Source organism: Eulemur rufifrons, chromosome 7 (genome assembly GCF_041146395.1).
Source record: "Eulemur rufifrons isolate Redbay chromosome 7, OSU_ERuf_1, whole genome shotgun sequence".
NCBI classification, from domain to species: domain Eukaryota; kingdom Metazoa; phylum Chordata; class Mammalia; order Primates; family Lemuridae; genus Eulemur; species Eulemur rufifrons.
In genome coordinates, this window is record NC_090989.1 from 140,773,443 (window position 1) to 140,794,371 (window position 20,929).

General features: G+C 34.6%; 1 protein-coding gene across 27 annotated transcripts in view; it reads right to left on the reverse strand.

Annotated features, from left to right (window-relative positions):
• Positions 1-20,929, reverse strand: part of CLASP2 (cytoplasmic linker associated protein 2) — a 196,939-nt gene that overhangs the window by 28,571 nt on the left and 147,439 nt on the right. For 25 of the 27 annotated variants that reach the window (XM_069475479.1, XM_069475478.1, XM_069475484.1 and 22 more), the window contains 4 exons: positions 12,312-12,475; positions 11,456-11,534; positions 5,409-5,552; positions 664-807 (listed from right to left, as the gene is read on the reverse strand). In XM_069475479.1, the coding sequence (XP_069331580.1) occupies positions 664-807; positions 5,409-5,552; positions 11,456-11,534; positions 12,312-12,475 (531 nt within the window). Of the gene's footprint in view, positions 1-663; positions 808-5,408; positions 5,553-11,271; positions 11,323-11,455; positions 11,535-12,311; positions 12,476-17,465; positions 17,469-20,929 lie in introns of all 27 variants that reach the window. The other 2 variants (XM_069475475.1, XM_069475482.1) reach the window with 2 other exon arrangements.

The following is a 20,929-nucleotide window of genomic DNA, read 5'->3' on the forward strand; positions in this document are numbered from 1 at the left end:
TGGTCACAAGAAATTGTTCTCAGATTACTTTTAGCATTCCTGAGACTTTACCTTAAGCCTGCCATCAGTGCATTTACCTTCTCCTTTATTTGTTAGCAAAGGTCTTTCTTTTTAAAACTTTCATACGGTGATATCCCTCCCCCGTATATATGTATCTATCTCAATGCAATGTTTCATTTACTTAGACCTTACTTTCTCAAAACAAAATCCTTCATATATAAACACATATGGACTGACAAGCCTGTAATCATTAAATATGAACATACTTTTTTAAGTACCACCCTCTTCGAACCTTATTTGTTAACGCTGGAGTAAGTCATCCCTGCTAGTCCTCAAATAGGGATTGGTTCTTCTAAGGAGCATGTCTTAATTTTAATGGCTTCCAAATCTAGTGCCCTCATCTATGTTCTGCTCACATTTTGCTTTCCTTGTTCATACTGTGGCCACTATTCACCACAACTCTAATGTACACAAATTATAAAACAAGCATGACAGGCCTAGGGGCTCTATTCTTACAATACAGTATTTAATTCTGCTCAGGAAATGCTGCCAAGTACAGATGCAAAAATCATACACTAGGATCAAGTTTACTTCATGTAAAAGCATTTATTGTTAAATCAACCATCACATTGTACAACGGCCAAGGAAATAAGTGAGAAATACCTGAGTTCCATTGCCAGTGTTTCGAAGGTGATTATGAAGAAGCTTGGTAGCACCATCCTGAAAAGTTTTTGGTAAAGCTCCTAATAACATTGTAAACTCTGGGGTATTGAGTTCAAATAAAGAAATCAGCACTGACTGTGCTGCCTAGAAAACAAAGGCATACATAACTTTTATTTTTTGAAGGTAAGAAGGGAATACAAAAAATATAAAAAATACAACCTCACAAACAATGGCAAAAGTTAACCAGCCAGTCTCTAGGGTTTCTCTATCAATCCATACTACTATAGTACTTTGGTATTCCTAGTAAATGATTACAAGGAAAAAGAATGGCTATATAAAGCCCATCCACAGTAACTTAATACTATAATTTCTACTTTTTCAATGTGATTCTTCAATTAACTAGCAATATCTAGTCTTCTCTCAAGCAACTAATCTAAGTCTATAATTTTAAGCTAAAATAAGTCTAATGTTTTGTGGAAATGGGAAGAAAATAAAGCTTACTTAGTTAAGAAAACTTATATATTCCTTTTAAGAAACCTTAAAATAATTTTAATTTTTAAAAATTACCTTGTTTGTTTTTGTTGAGACAGAGTCTCTGTAGCCCTAGGGTGGAGTGCAGTGGCATCACTGTAGCTCACTGCAACCTCCAACTCCTGGGCTCTAAGCGACCCTTCTGCCTTAGCCTCCCAGGTAGCTGGGACTACATGCACATGCCGCGATGCTGGCTGGGTTTTTTTTCCCCTTTCTTTTTGGTAGAGATGGATCTCTCTCTTTCTCAGGCTAGTCTCAACTCCTGAACTCAAGCGATCCTCTTGCCTCACCACACCCAGCCTAAGAAAATTTATAAATTTCTTTTCTTCTTCTAATTAACTCAATTATTAAAAGCTAAACTTTGAAATTCAGATTACATAGAAACTTAATTGAGAGGAGAGAGAAACTCAAATGGTGACTTGCAGTTAAATCTGCACATCTTGTTCTGAACATTTTTTGACCCTAGTCTACGAAAACTTCAGTATTCCATGTTTACGGCATTTGAATATATGACACTAGGGGGAATGATTATATTATGTTATATTGGAACGATGGAATGCTGCACAACTCAGAGTCTTTGAAAATGTAGCTCTATTTACATAGATATTGAGAGACGTCTATTATATACTGCTGAAGGAAAAATATCATAAGTATAACATGAGCTCAATTTTAAAAAACAAAGCATACATTGTGTGAGTATACATACTAACATATTAATAGTGATTACATAAAGCAATCTGCATTGTGAAAACAATTTATGATCTTGTGTCTTTTTTGGAATTACAACATTGAAAGGACCTCCAGTTAATTTGTGCAAATGAACTAATGATTGTTAACATACACTTTATTCCACCTAGAGTTTATTTTGGTTTAGAGATTCAGCTTTATTTATTTATTTATTTACCCCCAGGGACAGACAACCCAACTGTTCCCAAACCATTTACCAACAAGTCTATCCTTTCCTCATGACACCCTTGCTATGAACTAATCTCTTATACGAACCTCAGTGTCTCTGGCCCTTTTTCATGTTCCACTGATTTGTCTATTCTTTCTTTTGAGACAGAGTCTTGCTCTGTTGCCTGGGCTAGAGCTCAGTGGAGTCATCATAGCTTATTGAAACCTCAAACTTCTGGGCCCAAGCAATCCTCCTGTCTCAGTCTCCCAAGTAGCTGGGACTATAGGCATGTGCCACCATGCCTGGCTAATTTTTTTCAAATTTTTGTAGAGACAGGGTCTCACTATTGCTCAGGCTGGTCTTGAACTCCTGGCCTCAAGTGATCCTCCTGCCTTGGCCTCCCAAAGTGCTAGGATTACAGGTGTGAGCCACTGCACCTGGCCAATTTGTCTACTTCTATATTAATGCCACATGACTTAAAATACTACACCTTTAGTATATTTTCATCATGTCCTTCATTTCTGTTGGTTTTTATTTTCTAATGTCACATTTATTTTACTAAATATATTTTATAGTTATTTTAAAATAATTTTTCATATCTTTAAATCAAAATAATACACACATACAGATTTTAAAAACCTAGTTTTAGAAAAGGTTTTTAAATCTCAAGTCCTCTGTTCAGCTCTCCAAAGTTCCCCTTTGTAATGCCTATTTTTACTGATAGTTAGGCATTCATAGGTTTATACAATTATTTCTTGATTTATCAGCTTGAGACATTTTCTAACGACTTCCTACTACAATAGATGTGGAATTAGCTTCCTTTCAATATCAGCCCTACCCTTTCCACTTTTTTCCCTTATACAAAACACCAACAGTCCATTTTTGTGACATCAGCCAGCATAACCTTTAAAAACATAGATTGTATCATCTCCTTAAAAATGTGCCAGTGGTTTCTACAGTCACATCAGTATACTTGTCCTTGGGATTTCAGTTCCAAATTTTAATTTTGATGAAATCTAATTTATTTATCCTTTTGTTGCTTGTGTTTTTGGTATCATATCTAGGAATCCATTGGCAAATCCAAGGTCATGAAGATTTATCCCTCTGCTTTCTTCTTAGAGTTTTATTTTTCTGTGTCTACTGAGATGATTCCATGATTTTTGTGTCTTTTTTCCCACTATTAATATGGTTTATTACACATGAGTAGATTTTTGGATGTTAATCTAACCTTACATTCCTGGGGTAAATCTTACTTGGCCATGGCCATGGTATATAATTCTTTTTTATATATTGCTGGATTTGGTTTGCCAGTATTTTGTTGAGGATTAAGGCATCCATATTCCTAAGAGATATTGCTCTGCAGTTGTTTTTTTGTGGTACCTCTGTCTGGTTTTGGTATCACGATAAAACTGCCGAAGTGTTCCTTCCTCTTCTGTTTTTTTCAAAGAATGTGTGAAGAACTGGTATTAATGTTTGGTAGAATTCATCAGTGAAGCCATGTGAGCTTGAGCTTTTCTTTGTGCATAGTTTTTGATTACTAAGTCAATCTCTTTACTTGTTAATAGTTCTATTCGCATTATCTATTTCTTCTTGAGTCAGTTTTGGCAGTTTGTGTCTTTCTAGGAAATTTGTCCATTTCATCTAAGTTACCTCATTTATTGGCATACAATTATTCGTATTATTCCTTTATAATCCTTTTTATTTCTGAAAGGTCATTAGTTATTATATATTCCCTCTTTCATTTCTAATTCTAGTATTTGAGTCTTCTTTCTATCCTGATCCATCTAGCTAAAGGTCTGTCAGTTCTGTTGATCTTTTCAAAGAACCAGCTATTGGTTTCACTGTTTTTATTCATATTGTTTTCCTATCCTCTATTTCATTAATTTCTGCTTTAATCTTGATTATGTTCTTCCTTCCACTGGCTTCAGGTTTAGTTTGCTCCTCTTATTCCAGTGTCTTAAGGTGATGAATTGGGTAATTGATTAGAGATCTTTCTTCTTTTTATTATAGGAATTAACAGCTATAAACTTCACTCTAAGCACTGCTTTAGCTATATCCCACAAGTTTTGGTATGTCATGTCTTCATTTTCATTCATTTCAATGTATTTTTAAATTTTCCTTTTGATTTCTTCTTTGAACCACTGGTTTTCTAGGAGTGAGTTGTTTAATTTCCACATATTTGTAAGCTTCCCAGGTTTCCTTCTGTTACTGGTTTGTAATTTCATTCCACTGTGGTCAAAGAACATATTTTGTATTATTTCTATCATTTTAAACTACTGAGCTTTATTTCACGGCCTAGCATGCAGAATTTTCCATGTGTACTTGAGAATAATTTATATTCTGCTATTTTGGGGTACAGTGTTCATCACTGCAAATAAAGATCACAAAATTTATATTCTGTATACTCTTTTGCAGCAAATATTGAAGGAAATGATTCACCAAAGAGAGTAAACAGAAGTAGGTATAGGATGCAAGAAATAAATAGAGATGAAGAGAAGTCTCAGGAAGATGTTGAAGAGAAGTTTCAGGAAGATACCTGTGCAGCAGGCCTAGGGAGAAACATGTCCAAATTGGAGAAGAGATCAGAGGGTCTAGGAAGGAGCTCTTCAGAAAATAAATAACCTATGTTTTTGAGCATATGGAAAATGTTAGCCATCAGCATGTGGCAGAAATATTGAAAATATTAACAGATACTAAAAAACATTTCAAAAATACAGGCAAATGAAAAATAAGGCAAACTATTAACTCGAGGACAAATAAAGTTTCTATGAGAAAGAAGGCAGTAGCAAATCACTTGGTATAGGAGTAAACACCTGCACAGCCAAATGTCTTTTCTACTGATTATCAATAGAATCATAAGTATGTTATGTATGCTTATGAATATGGGAAGGATATAGCAAAGAATGTGGGAATAATATGGGAAAGTAAGTCCTCACTTACCAAGATAGACACACATAATGCCTACATTTATCAATAAATAAACAATGCCTACAGTTGATAAATCAAGAAACAGTATAAGCTCTTACTTGAAATACGTAAGTAAATGCAAGGGGAATGATTTGATATTGTGAATGGTTACAAGATTAGAGGTTGGGAGGATTGTTGCAAGGACAGCTATTTTTGATTCTAAGTTTGAAAATTATGTTCATATTAATTGGATAAGATTTAAAGTAATTTAAATGGAATGATTTTTTTAAAAGATCTTTATAACTCACTGCTAACTGGTAACGTCCTGAAAATATTAGCTTCCTTCACTGGCAATCCAAAACTACTTACTTGCTTTCCCAATTTATCTTCTAAACCTTATATTAAAACACACCTTCCGAACATCAGAACTTTTAGGTTCTGTTGTCCAAGTAATGACCCGAGACACTGCTAGGCGAGTTTCACTGGAATTTATAAAATCTCCTGGATCCATCTGTTTGGCCAGAGTTTCTATGTATTTAAGGATAGCAACCTTCACCTGCAGACGTAAGCACAAATAGAGAGGACCAACGAGATGGTTATTGTGAGACACTGGAGAATGCTTCAAAAATAATCATGTAGTCATTTTTTGACAAATAGAAAATGAACAAACATCAACAACAAAAAAGAAATTATACAACCACCTACCTACCTACCTGAGATACAAATATATGATAATGTTGATGATTTTTTTTCATACACATCAGAACTTTTAGGTCCCAGGTGTTTCAGTTCCTGAGTTTGAACAACCACTGAAGACTCTATTGACAAGATTAGAAACTTTTCCTTGAATCTGCCTTTAGAGCTGGACTCTTGGCTTGCCTCATGGGGAGCCAGTCTTTATCAACTCAGCGTAGTTTCGTTTTTAGGGAAATGAACCAAAGTATTTTGGAAATAAGGTATGGTAAATGAAGTTGGTAATCAAGGTAGGCAATATAAGGTTTTTTTTTTTTTTTTTTTGGGTCAAACATAGGATAAGACTCACATAACGAGATCAGGTTCCTTAATGGGTCCATCAATTGTTAGAACTGTCTTCCAAAAGAAGTGTCACAAAAATGTTTTATACAAGTACCACTGGAAAAAAGACAATACTTATTTGTATAAAAAAGCTATCATATTTGGGTCTAAAAAATCTCATTATTCTCCCAGTAATTCTTGATTTGTGGGTGCATGAAAGGTAGATATGTAGTGGAATGAAGGCTTCAAAATCAGCAGGAGGTAGAGCTATTTTCAAAGCACACATGCTTCTTTCTAGACTTTTTCATCCTTATAGTAAGCCACTATTAAATTATATCCTTTCTCTCAAGTATGCTGAAGCAGATAAAAAGGTTGAAAACCACTGCTTTTAATGTCATATATTCCAACATTCTAGGATTTCTAAATAATAGTTCTCAGACTTTACCTGTGTATTTAATTTTTGTAAAAAATAAATTTTTTAATCTGACAAATAACAATTATATATATTTAGGGTATACAAATGATGTTTTGAAATATGTATCCATTGTAGAATGGCTAAATGGAGCTAATTAACATATGCATTACCTCATATACTTAGTTTATGTGGTGAGAACACTTAAAATCTATTCTCTTAGTCATTTTGTATTTTTAATTCAATTTTTTTTTTTTTGGAGACAGAGTCTCACTCTGTTGCCCAGGCTAGAGTGCTGTGGCATTAGCCTAGCTCACAGCAACCTCAAACTTCTGGGCTCAAGCGATCCTTCTGCCTCAGCCTCCCGAGTAGCTGGGACTACAGGCATGTGCCACCATGCCCGGCTAATTTTTTCTATATATATGTTTTTGGTTGTACAGCTAATTTCTTTCTATTTTTAGTACAGATGGGGTCTCACTCTTGCTCAGGCTGGTCTTGAACTCCTGAGCTCAAACGATCCGCTGGCCTTGGCCTCCCAGAGTGCTAGGATTACAGGCAAGAGCCACCGCGCCCAGCCCTCAATTTTTAAATTATTTATGTTTAAGGGGTAAACATGATGTTTTGATATACACACACAGTGAAATGGTTACTATGTTAAGCAAATTAACAAATCCATTGTCTCAGTTACCCCTTTTGTGTCTATGTATGGCAAGAACACCTAAAATCTACTCTTCTAGCAAAAATCCCAAATATAATACGATATTATTAACTATACTCCTCATGTTGCACATCTGATTCCTAGACTTATTCAACACATCTGATTTCTGTAACTATGTATTCTTTTTTGTAAAAAGATGGGGCTCTCGCTTTTTTGTCCAGGCTGGCTTCAAACTCCTGGGCTCAAGTGATCCTTTCGCCTCAGCCTCCTGAGTAGCTGGGATCCTTCAACCTACATCTGCCCATTTCACCCCCCTCATTAGTGATTATCAAGTATACAATACATTGTTATTAACTATAGTAACCACGTTGTACCCATGCATTTTAGAAAACAGCATGTGACATAGTGCACAGTCCTTGGATATAGCAGATGCTAAATACATATTAAGTGATTTGCTGACTTAGAAAAAGAAAAGTTTAAATGTATGATTATAACTTGAAAAAATATGCAAAGATTAAAGTAATCAGTTTTTCTATGCCCTTTCTTCTCTTATCATTGATTTTAATGTCATTTTTGTCACTCAGGCCAAATACAGTCTCTGGGAAGTGGCATGCTAAGTTAGTAGGTAAGAAGTAAAATATCAAAAAAAGGTTCTGACTCTTGTACATTTTCCCCTTCCCACTTACAGTAAAAAAAGAAAAAAAAATGACAGAAGGGATCAAATTTTATTTTATAACAAATGAATTTTAAAAAGCATATAACTTTACACAGGCAACAAAAGCAAAAACAGGCAAATAGGATTACATCAAACTAAAAAGCTTCTACACAGCAGAGGAAACAACTGACAGAGTGAAGACAACCTTCAGAATGGGAGAATATATTTGCAAATCACACATCTAATAAGCGGTTAATATCCAAAACATATAAGGAACTCCCACAACTCAATAGCAAGAAAACAAATAACTTGATAAAAAATGGCCAAGGGACCCGAATAGACATTTCTCAAAAGACAACATACAAATGGTCAACAGGTATATGAAAAGGTGATCAACATCAGTAATCAACAGGGAAATGCAAATCAAAACCATAATGAGGTATCACTTCACACTTGTTAGGATGGCTATAATTAATATTAAAAGATCAGAGATCATGAGTATTGCTGAGGATGTAGAGAAAAGGGAACCCTGTACTGTTAGAGGGAACATAAATTGGTACAACCATTATAGAAAACAGTATGGAGATTCCTCAACAAATTAAAAATGTAACATTTTATTATCCAGCAATCCCACTTCTGGGTATATATTCTAAAGAAAGGAAATCAATATATATTGAAGAGATACCTGCACTTTCACGTTTATTGCAGCACTATTCACAATAGTGAAAATATGGAATCAACCTAAGTGCTCATCAATGGATGAATGGATAAAGAAAATATGGTATATATACACAATGAAATACTACTGTTCAGCCTTATAAAAGAAGGGACTGGTCACTTGTGATAACACGTTGAACCTGGAGGACAATATGTTAAATGAAATAAGCAAGGCACAGAAAGACAAATACTTACATGTAGAGTATAAAAAAGCTGAACTCATAGAAACAGAGAGTAAAACAGTAGTTACCAGAGGCTGAGGCGTGGAGAAATTAGGGAAACGTTGGTCAAAGGCCTACAATTTCAGTTAGACAGGAGGAATAGGTTCAAGAGACCTACTATACATCATGGTGACTATAGTTAATAACAGTATGTTACATATTTCAAAATTGCTGAGAGTGGATTTTATGTGTTCTTGCCACAAAAAAAGGTAAGCATGTGAGGCAATGTAAATGTTAAATAGCTTAATTTAGCCACTCCACAATGAATACATATATCTAAACATCATGTTGTACACCCTAAAGATGTATAATTTTTACTTGTCAATTAAAAAAAGAAATAATTATAACTTAAATAAAGGTATTGCAAAAACCAAGAGTTAATCTATTAGCTCTCAGAAAAGTGTAGTGGACAGGAAAAGAGACTTCTGGTTAATTTTGCAGTAGGCAAAACTAAATTATGGCAGCACATAATATTCTGAATTTTTGAAGCCATGCCAGCTTCTATCAGTGTTATTACTGAAAGATGAATATATTAAAGAATAAAAAAGAACATCAATGTGTTTTTAATTTGCCACCATCAATAATTAAATAAATTTATTTGTACTATGTGAGATTCAACAGTGCACTTTCTTGGCAATTTATAGTCATGCAAAATTTTAAAAGAGTTTCACAGAATAGGTGTGTTTACTATACTAATAGGCAAAATAACCACAATACACATATAATCATTTGAATGTATATATTCTTAGTAGGATATTTTACAAGTTATACATAGTCTATAATTTTAATAATGTAAACATGCATTCTTTTTCGGAGAAGGAAAAACAATCTAGTTGCTAAGGTATTGTAATTCTTCAGTATGTTTGCAAAACCCAGAATAAGAAGTCAACAAAAATTACACTTATTTTTAAAATATTACTAATTCAAATACAATCATTTTGTATTGCCATTTTCCCCATTGATTCCTTTTTGACATTTAATCACAAGATACTCTGTGAGAGATGTAAAATTTTATACAAACATTCATTGTTTACCTGAAAGGTCAATCACTTTTTCAATAAAGACTTTTTCTAGATCTCATACTCAATTTATTTGTGTTTTTCTATAATTTGTTAAGTTTTTTATATTTAATCTCGTCACCCACTTGAAAACTGCTTTTATTTTTGGCATGAGGTATGGCTCCGATATAGCTTCTCCCTGCTGTCTTAAAAAACTGATTTAAGAGTTGATTTTCCCCATGGCTTTGCTACTGTATCTCTACCTATATTAACTATATATATTTATAAATAATTTAGGCTTTTAGAGAAACAATCTGTGATTCTAGTTGTCAGTATAATGTTTGCCAACAGAAAAGTTAATTTCCCGTTTTAATCTTCCCTTTGATGATTGTCGTTCTCTCCAGGTATTCAGCAACTTCCCTCAATTCACCTATCAGTCTTATTTCTTAAGCTAGTTTAGACCTTCATTTGCACTGGCCTATGATACATCTCCACACATATTTTTAATAGCACTTGAACACCACCATAGGTACCTATATCATAACCTTTATTACAGTTTATAGTTTATCATCTATTATTGATAATGATAAAAATTACAAGTTTTATATTCCCAGGAATATCTACAACAATGCCTTGTACATAAAATGAGTTAAAAAATATTTATCAGTAATATCAAGTAAAGTATTCTTCTGCAGGTCACTTTGCAAAATCAAAACAGATGAAACACTTTTCACAAAGCAGCTCTGAGAAAACAAAATCATGTTGAGTAAAAGTCAACCCTGGTAAGAAACACAATGTGATTCTGAGGTACAACTGCATTCAGAAACTTAAGGGAAAAATTAACCCTGGGCAGTAATGCTTGTGAAAATATATTTCGTGCAGAATAGAGCAGAAAAATATAGGACTTGTATAAGCATATATGCTTGTTATTTCCCTGACTTTAATCTCATTTAATAAAACTCACTAAAAATCACCATTAGTAAAGAATTCAAGGGCTCTCCTTTTACATTAAATTGTTTTCTCTTTTATGTTAAATTTAATAATAATTTTTAATCACAAATTGGAATGCACCTAGTTTTCACATTAGCTGGAAAATGTGTGCAAATAACAATAAAAATTCCAAATTTTATGCACACGCAGAAATATCACATTGCAAAAAAAGAGAAAGTTACTATTTCAGTTAAGGAGAATTGAACAATAGCAGTGAGATTAAATTTAAAAATTTTTGTTTACATATATATATATATATATAGGCAAAACTGACATATTGCCTAAAATACCTATTAAAACTCCTAAAACTAAAAAAAAAAAAAAAAAAAAGTATTGGGAAATCACAAACATAAAATTAGATAAGACTTCATAGAGCAAGTTTGCATTACCAGCTCAGGGTTAGATGGCCATACTTGTGATGCCTTCTTAATGCATATCCCCATTAAATTTCTCCAAAAGAAAGTCTGGCATCTAATATTTGAAATATGTGCATGCGTAAAAGACTTACAAAGGTTAGTAGTTGAATATAAATGCATACAAACATTATCTGAAACACTGCAGAGATAGTTAAGAAAAGAAATAATGCAGATGAAAACAAAAACAAAAAAACCTTAGAGCTCCAAAAAGAGTGAAGCTGGTCCCGAAGTGCTGGCTTGACTGTCTGAAAGTTTATAAAAACAAAACCCACTGATTGAACAGCTTCTCATGTGACAGAAATACAAATATCAACATAACTTTATTAATAAAATACTTCAATTCCTTTACAATGACTTCAAAGGACCTCAAAATTTTACCTTCAAGCTTGGTGTTTGGGTCTGATCAACTGTAAATCTCATTAGAATATTGAACTGAAGATCATTTGGAAAAGATTCTCTGAAATAAAAATAAAGCAAAACAAAACAAAAAATTAAGTCAGCAGGTAGGCATATAGCAGCAAAAGACTATGCTTAATATCAAAACATATTCAAACAGCACACATGATGCAGTATCTATATGTGGTATAGTATATAATAAAATCATTCCCAGAAGAACATGAACATTTGAATTTATGCCCAGTACAGGGTTAAAAAGTAACATTACAATAAATAATAGTCTATCTTGCCTCAACTACAGATTTACACAGAAAAATGTATTCACTAAAAGGTTCAACAGTTTTAGAAATGTTTCCCCATACCTAAAATCTGAATTCTAGACTCACCTCAACTTAGTAAATGGATATTTGAAATAAGTCACTTCAACAATCTACGTAAGAAAGTAGAAATATATCATTGGTTCAAAATCTTCTGAAAAGAGATTTTGAATATTTAAATGCATAATAAAACATTCTTTTAAAATGTAGAAAATACTTTTATTTATATTAGATCGAATGAAATCTTCAACCTTTGCAGATATAGCTTATTTAAAATAAACCACCACCTTGAATTATTCAACTAATATTAATAAAATTTTTACAAAACAAATGCAGGGTTTGACCTAAAGAACCATGTTGCATTAAATATACAATGCAAATGGGCTAATGAACAATTTCCAAATGGAGCCTATGCAGTCTAAATTGTTTGAAAGGACTCCAGAAATCTGAACTTTTAATACAGGGACTAAATATTCCTAATCACTATCAGGTAAACTTGAAATATATGGAAAAAATTTTACCTTGTAACATCAAGGGCTTTCTGAACTTTTGCCTGAACAGATCCAAGCAAATCAGCACCCATTTTTTTTAGTAGTTGTGTCAGCAGTACAAACAACCAATCTTGAAGATCATCTTTGTGGACTTGTATGAAATCCACTAGAGTCTCCAAAAACATGCTGAATACCTGAAGTTGATAAAGGGGAGAAGTGGGGAGAAAAAGAAGGAAACATTGATCTCTATGCTCAATTCAAAACTGAAATAGAAAGGAATACAGGATTCAGAGGCACAGCGATTGGCAGCCAAGCGGAAAAACAATCTCTCTTGCTTTTCATTGGACTCTGTGATACAAGAGTACATTTGAACTGTTATCCAACTTCTGCAGAAGTTCGACAATTAGCTATTCCATGCAGCATCACTTGGTAAAGAAAGTTTGGCCATAATGGCTGGCACACCTAATGTTATCAGTGATGCCACAGCTTAAACTGAAATCCATTCTAGCTGAAATTGAGGAAAAGGACCTACGTATAGTCTCACTGACTCTCAGCATTTTGGAAGAGTGGCATTGAGTAAACCAGAGGCGACTATACTGACAGCTACCTTACAAGTATAAAATTTATCTGGTGTAATGGGATAATTAGAGAATCCTCAGATTTCTCAAAATGACAATTGTCATAAATATTTTGGTATGAGATATAGTATTTACTAACACTGCCTCAAAAGTAATTTTTAATGATCTGGGATAACTATAGCTGTATCTAAAAACAAACAAACAAAAAAATCACAAGTCCAGGGTAAATGTCTACTAAATTTTAGTGATTTAAAATAAAGTCGTAGATGGTATGCTATTAGTCTCCATTTCTATTGATGGATCTTATACTTGGTTCCAATATTAATTTACTGGTTTTAAAAATTTTATGACATGAAAAAAATTTTTTACAGTGAAGGGAAGCTAATGTTCATAAATGATGTATCACATTAAAATACTTCTGAAAAGTGACCTACAATAAGGTTATATGTTTACAAGAAATTCAATACCATACTGGAGAATTTATTTCTAGGTACAAAGGAAAAACATCTTAAGACTGTCGACCATGCTATATTATGAGACAAATTATAATCACAGTAAATAAAAACTATGGTTTTTTTTTTTTTTTTTTTTTTTTTTTTTTGAGACAGAGTCTCACTCTGTTGCCCGGGCTAGAGTGAGTGCCGTGGCGTCAGTCTAGCTCACAGCAACCTCAAACTCCTGGGCTTAAGCGATCCTACTGCCTCAGCCTCCCGAGTAGCTGGGACTACAGGCATGCGCCACCATACCGGCTAATTTTTTGTATATATATATTTTAGTTGTCCATATAATTTCTTTCTATTTTTAGTAGAGACGGGGTCTCACTCTTGCTCAGGCTGGTCTTGAACTCCTGACCTCGAGCGATCCACCCGCCTCGGCCTCCCAGAGTGCTAGGATTACAGGCGTGAGCCACCGCGCCCGGCCAAAACTATGGTTTTAAAAATAGTTAAGAACTTCAAAAAGTAACTATGCTAATTTGGGAATTAAGGCTTTTGCTTTCAATGTATATTTTATTTCTTGAATTCTGCTTATACAGTTATGGATGGGTTTTTATCTCTTATGTTAGAAATGAAGGATTTTTTCTATCAGAATTATAACTTAGCTTCAACATTTGAATCTGAGTTAAAAAGAAAAAATATATTTTAGTTATTTGCTTAAGATATTCTATATTTGTAAAAGCAGAAACTATGACTACTTTAAATTTTTTAGTATTCTCTGGTCCACTTTCTAGTACTCTCTGAAGCAGGCAGTGTCTGCTTCAACACTGTTCTTACACGATGTAGATTCCTTTACCTTCTATCCCAACCCTCCTCCAACCACCCTCAAACTTGGCTTCTCTTAGATTCCAAACTTGGCTGACTGCTTCATTTACACTCTGTGGCCCTCTCCTTGTTGCCCAGAATATTGTTAAGGAACTTCACTACACCTAGTCTACGACAAATGCATGTATCTAATGTGGTACTCATTCATACTGCTACCTGGAAAATCTGTCCAGCAGTGTGCTGGAGTCAGCTTGTACCTACCTCAAGAGTCTATTGTCAAATATTCAGGAATTTTGTGAGGTGGTTGGTAGCGTGAAATCATCCATGGTTTAGAAATATTTACACCGCAGAAATAGGCAAACACTATGATCCAGGCCTTTCTGACTCTCCCCAAAAGCTGGTTTACTAGCACCCGACTCTCTTTTATTCTTTGGTTTACTTTCACCCTTGTTTCAACTCTTGCCTATGCTCCTGAAGATTCCAACTTTAAGCTTTCCTATATGAAAATCCATTCTGAAAATCATAGACATTAGAATGCCTAAGTTGACTCTCCTCTTTTATGGATGAGGAAACAGAAAACCAGAAAATTAAGTGACTTGCCCAATGTTTCACAGGTGGTCAATGGCCAGGCTGGGACTTGAAGCGAAATCACTTGGTTTTCAGTTGTGTTCTATCCATTCTGTTACTAGATGACATACCTAATCTACTTTACTGTCATTCAACATGAAATTCTTCGCTGACTTTCTCAATTTGATTTCTTCTACTCCTATCCTTCTAATAATAATTTCTCCAAGAAAGCACTGATTTTATTCATTTTTAAGGTTAATCTTTCTATTCTATACTCTTGTTCTCTAAAGTACGGTCTTCTCTACTATCTTTACTGTTATTTTCTAGCTAAATCCTTTGCTTATAGATGCAGACATCATCCCAAGAATTTGTCTTTCAGCTTCCAGCCTAACCAATTATCTTCTAATTGTGATGTGTAATGGCTTTTTCATTAAGTTTAGTACGTTTGGCCATTCTGTAGCTTGACACTGCTTTCCTCTTACTATTTCATTCCTTTCTGGTTGCCAGGAATTCTCCTTTTGCATCGTAAATGTCTTCATCCTGATTCTCTTTTCATCGTAAGTGTGACCTCTTTGACAAGGTCTCTCTGATCTATCCTATGAGGCCCCAGAATCTCTAGAATAGCTCTCTTTTGGCCTTCCCCAAATTTGTTTATCATACCACCATTGTAAGCACTAAAATTTTTCTGGCCTCAGGTCTGAATTTCTGTAGTAGCCTTTCTTTAGTCTTTACATTTCTTGCATACCAGGAGTCAGCAAACAATTTCTGTAACAGGCCAGATAGTAAATATCCTAAGCTTTGCAAACCAAGCAATCTCCATTGAAACTACTCAACTGTGCCCTTGCAGTACAGCCATAGACATTACACGAACAAATGGTCATGGCTGTGTTCCAATATAACTTTATTTACAAAAACAAGCAGCAGGGCAGATTTGGGCTAGAATTTGACAACTCACGTGTCTTTTTTCACCATCATACTGTGATATCACTCTTTTAGACAGAAACAAAATCCTTTAATGTCCCATCATTGTCTGTAAGATAATGTTTCAAACCCTTAGACAAGATTCTAACTACAAACTGATCTTGGACTATGTGGCAACATACACTCTTTATCTCTAAACACATCTCACTCACCTCCCTGATGTCCTACCACATCGCTACTCCATTCATTTACACACAGCATGTGACGCCCTACAAAATTTCCACTCAAGTCCCAGCCAAGAAGCTTCTTGGACTACTTTAGATAATAGCCACAGATTTTCCCAACTTGGAGCTCATAGTGGTGCTAGCTATTTATGGTGCTATTTAACTTTTTCTGTATTTATATTATCTTCCCATCTGGAACACATATCACTTGAGAATAAGGAGTATATTTTTATATAGTCTTGTATCATCAGTTAGAACCAAGCTCAAAGTTATCAGAGGCTGAGAACCAAATAAAAAGTTGTTCAATGAATGTAAGAATTTCCTCTTAAGTGAAAATTTATCCCATAATTGGTAGCCAACCTTTTTTCCTCAATTAAAGAGGGAAGACCTTTCCTTCATTCTAGCTGAGATTAACTTCTTTTTATTTCCTACAAACTTTCTGGCATCTTCTACTTCTTTTTCTGGACTCATGCTACCATTTCTAGGAGGCCCTTTCTTCTCATGTTGACATATCCAAAGCTTATGTTCCTGTCAAGATTCGAAATGAAATTTTCTTCAAGAAGATTTCTCTAAGTATCCTAAGTAGAAATTTCATTTGGTTAGATATAATGTGAATAGAGGAATAAAAATGTAGACATGCTATTTGTTGTACTCTACATATAGAATTGTACTATTATCTTTTGAAAATACTATATCCTATCAAGGGTACTTACTAAATGATCATACACACACACACACACACACACACACACAGCTGACCCTTGAACAACATGAGTTTAAACTGTGTGGGTCCACTTATATGTGGACTTTATTTCATTTCTGCCACCCCTGAAACAGCAAGACCAATCCCTCTTCTTCCTCCTCCTCTGCCTAAGGATGATTCACTTCTAATTAATTAATAGTAAATATATTTTCTCAGATTTCCTTAATAACATTTTTTCTCTAGCTGACTGTATTGTAAGAACACAGTGTATAATATATATAACATACAAAATATCTGTTAATTGACTTTATGTTATCAGTAAGATTATATACCATTCTTACCTTAACTATGATTAAAGAAAGTGGAAAGTCAATATGCTAATATAATTCTAGAATAATACTAGGGATAAACTTTTTATTTCAGAAGAGAAAGTTGAGAATCATTGTTCTATAATCTACTCTATTTACTTTGATGGAATGACAATAATAGAATATTAGAAAGTACATGTGGGGAGGTAGCAGCTAAATTTTTTTTAGTAATTGTGAAACTTGGGAATCATTTAAAAATAATTCAGTGGGAGCAACCTTAAATGGAACCAACTTATAATCCCACATATCTCACAACAGTAATTTGTTGGAAAAGAATATTTAAGCTATTACAATTGAGGCAGCCTTTTCTTAAACTCTCTTATATCTTAGGTGTGCCAGTCATCAAATACAGAACAGAAGAACATAATCAAATTAGATTAATTAGTAGATTAAAAAGCACATCTCCAAACAGAACGACAGTTTGCATAACTGCAAATAGCATTTCGTGGATTGCAAAGGGTCCAACACTGCATGAACTCTTTGGGAGAGAAAAATAGAGAAAAAGGGTTAATTTCACAGTCATGCAGTAAAGTTAGGTTTCCAACAAATATTGAACCAACTTACTCTCTATTGAGAGTTCCAACACAGGGGACAGCATGCAAAAAGAAAAAAAGAAAAAAAAGAAAAACACACAAATTAGTCGCCATAAATGCAAAGTTCCTGTATGGAAGAAAAACACTTAGAAAATAAAAGCGACAAATGTTTTTCAAAATTTTATGATAAACTCAAAAGTTTTTAAAACAAAGAGTTAAATGAATAGTATGGGAGAAGAGTATATGGTTTTCCAGTGTTTCTCTTTTACCTCTTTGCCAAGGAAATTAAAAAACTAAAAACAAAAGCCCTTCTTTTCCAGACCCTACTATGCTTGAGGGTCAACTTCTGGAAAGGACCCAAGAATAACAGACACTAACTCCCATTTCTGAACAGAGCCAACATTTGGTTCTAAAGCATAGTATCTAGCATTTTTTCCCCCTTTCTTTTTTTCTATCTTTTCTCTTCTCAGAAGCAATACTTTCACAAGTTAAATTATTTCTGTAAAGGTTTGGAACAATTACTATTGTTTGGAGGCAAAAAGTAACTATTTATACAACTTTTTATTTTTCCCCAGGTAAGATGTGTGTTATGGTCTCCTGATCCAACAACTGTGGGCAGCTGAACTGCCTAGAACGCTTGTCAGAAGACCAGATGTGAGCTTCTAAGTAGGGTATTCAATTATGCCCCCTTTTAGTAGCCACAGATTAAATTCCCACCCTTGCTGTCCAAAGCTCAAGAGCATGATTCAAGAAGTAGGGTTACAAAGACAATAAAATGCCAATTTAAAGCATGCATCTCAGTGAAGGTACCATTTTTCAAAGAGTTTGTTCAGAGTCAAATGCCAGAAACACATAGGATAGCTTTTGGCATCTGACATTGCTTACATCTGAGGAGAAAAAATGGGTCCAGAGCAGTCAAAATAAAAATCTGCCTTGCCTAAAAAATATAAGCAGGAAATATTCTGGGGGCCGGAGAAGGTGGTCCTAGCTGAAAAGATACGGGCTGCTGTTTATAACCTGGTTCTCTAAGTGTCTTGATTCAGCTGGGGACAACAGGTAGTCTCAACCATGTTCGGCATAAGTGACAACTTTCACTTATCAAGGAAGCCAGCTACCATCCAGAAGCTGCTAACTTAGAGACTGAAATGCTGACTCTAACCTAAAACGATGTGGGAAAATCCATTCAACCAATGGTCATGGTATGAAGTGTTTCCCTTCTAGGAGCAAGGTTTTATATAGTTTCTGCCCTGTGAGTTTTCAGGATAGTTAAGGGTACAAATAAGTGACTATAATTCAGAGTGGAGATCTAATCCAGGCTTGAGGAAGAAGTGCTATCCAAGCAGAGGCCTAAGGATGCTAAGTTGAGGAAGAGAGGGAAGTATCCCTGATAGCCTATTTCAAGGCAATAATGAAAAGTGCACGGCACATTAGGGGAAATTAACATAATTCAGGCTGGGTTGAGAGTGAGGAGGGAATAACAAGCAAATATGATAGGCTTTGTTTGGATATTTTCTTGAGGGAAATGAGCAATTACTGAAGGATGAGCTAGTAGAGAAGATATACTGTTTAGAAAGATTAATTAAGGAAGCAGTGTAGAGGACAATTTAGGGATGGAAGGTGGAGAGGGGGTACAGCAGGCAAAAGACAGTTGTGTCTTGAATTAGCAATGAGAATGGAGAAATATTCAGAAGGTTGAATCAACAGAATTGAGTGTAGTTTCTAGAATAATGCCAGAATTTTTCACTAGAGCAACCAAGACATGGTGGTATCATCTAACAAGATACGCAATGCAGGAGGAAGAGTGTTTTTGAAGCTGACAATAACCAACAGGCACGTGATCATTTAAGTTAAGTGCAGGAGAAAAATGTAGGCTGGAAATACACATTTGGGAGCCTTTAGGATAACGTGGGTAACTGAAGGTTCAAGATAAGGTACAGAGTAAAAGAAGAGGGCCTACGGCAAGACTCTATATAGCATCAACATTAGGAAAACAAGCAAAGAGATAGGCGTCTGAAGAGTGAAATAAATGGCGTAAGGAAGACTGGATTAGGCACCACAGAAGAGAAAACGCACCTTTCCTCCTCTCCCACACCACATTCCTTAAAATGACATAAAAGGCACAATGAATAAACTCACAACAAAATGGGAAAACAAAATAAGGAAATCAATCAGTAAATTGGAATATATGAGAAATTCCTGGACAACCAAGCAGATGAGACCATATTAGCAGGAGATAAGATACGTATTTCTGTATCTAATAACACAGCTACAAGACGAGACCTTCTTCCAACTCAACAGGAGGGCAGGTAGAAAGAATGAATGGGTTTATGTGCAGTTAGGCTTGCTGCTTGGAGGCAAGAAATGGAGCTCCTACTTGATAAACTTCTATATTCTTGGTAAACTAAGAGGCTGGGACATATGCTGGGGCACGAAATAGGTGGGGAGGTAAAAATGGCTGGAGTTTTGAGGAGAGAGAATATCTGACACAGTCTCCACGGAGGACAGAACAGAAAACTGAGAAGAGGAGGATTACCAGGCAGCACTGAGCACTTAGACAAAAATCACAGATGAGATACACAGACTGATAGGAAAAGGTAGGGCTCTGTGATTTCACCCAGCAGGAGCCAATACATTGTTTCTCTTCAGTAGTCCTAACCTTCAACCAGTGGCATGAGCTGTAAGAGTATAGGTTCCTGCATATAAGTTTCTATTATAGTGTCAATGGCAAAGCGTTGATCAAATAAAAAAGGTGTCAGCAAACTACAGCCTGCAAGCTCAGACAAGTTTTTATAATTTTAAATGGTTTTAAAAACAATCAAAAGACTATTTAGTGACACATAAAAATTATATGAACATTCACATTCACATGTACCATACTGGATTTAAATCTTTAGCTGGATTTTAGTTTATGTACAAAGTGGGATTTTAATACAGTTAAGTAGTGTCATAAGTAATGTTCATCAATAAAGTTTTATTGCAACCCAGCCACACTCATTTGTTTATATGTGGTCTGTTATGGATACCTTTGTGTTATTAAGAACAGAACTGAGTAGCTGGGACAGAGACCATTATGGCCTGCAAAGCCATATTATTCAAGGAAAATAATGGCTGACTGCTAATATAGAATAAAATTGCATTTGGAAAGAAAAAATTAAAAAGAATTGCTTGATCATGAAAATGGAACTGTTGGTATTTTATAAAAATACACTAAAAAGTGAGGGGCATATCTGCTATTTTAATATCAGTATACAAAGCAAAAACTCAACTCAAACACATTTTAAACTCAGCACAGTATGGTGACATGTCCAGTTTATTCTTAATGAATTAATTATTGGCAGAACCTCTGATGAACAACCACCAAACAAAACCAAAAATCTTCCCATTACATTATCTTAGTTGAACTTACTAAAATACCAAAACCCAAATCAACCAAACAAAACCAGATAAGTCGATAAGAACTTATGTTGTTATAAGGCCCTAAGAAGAAAAATAAAA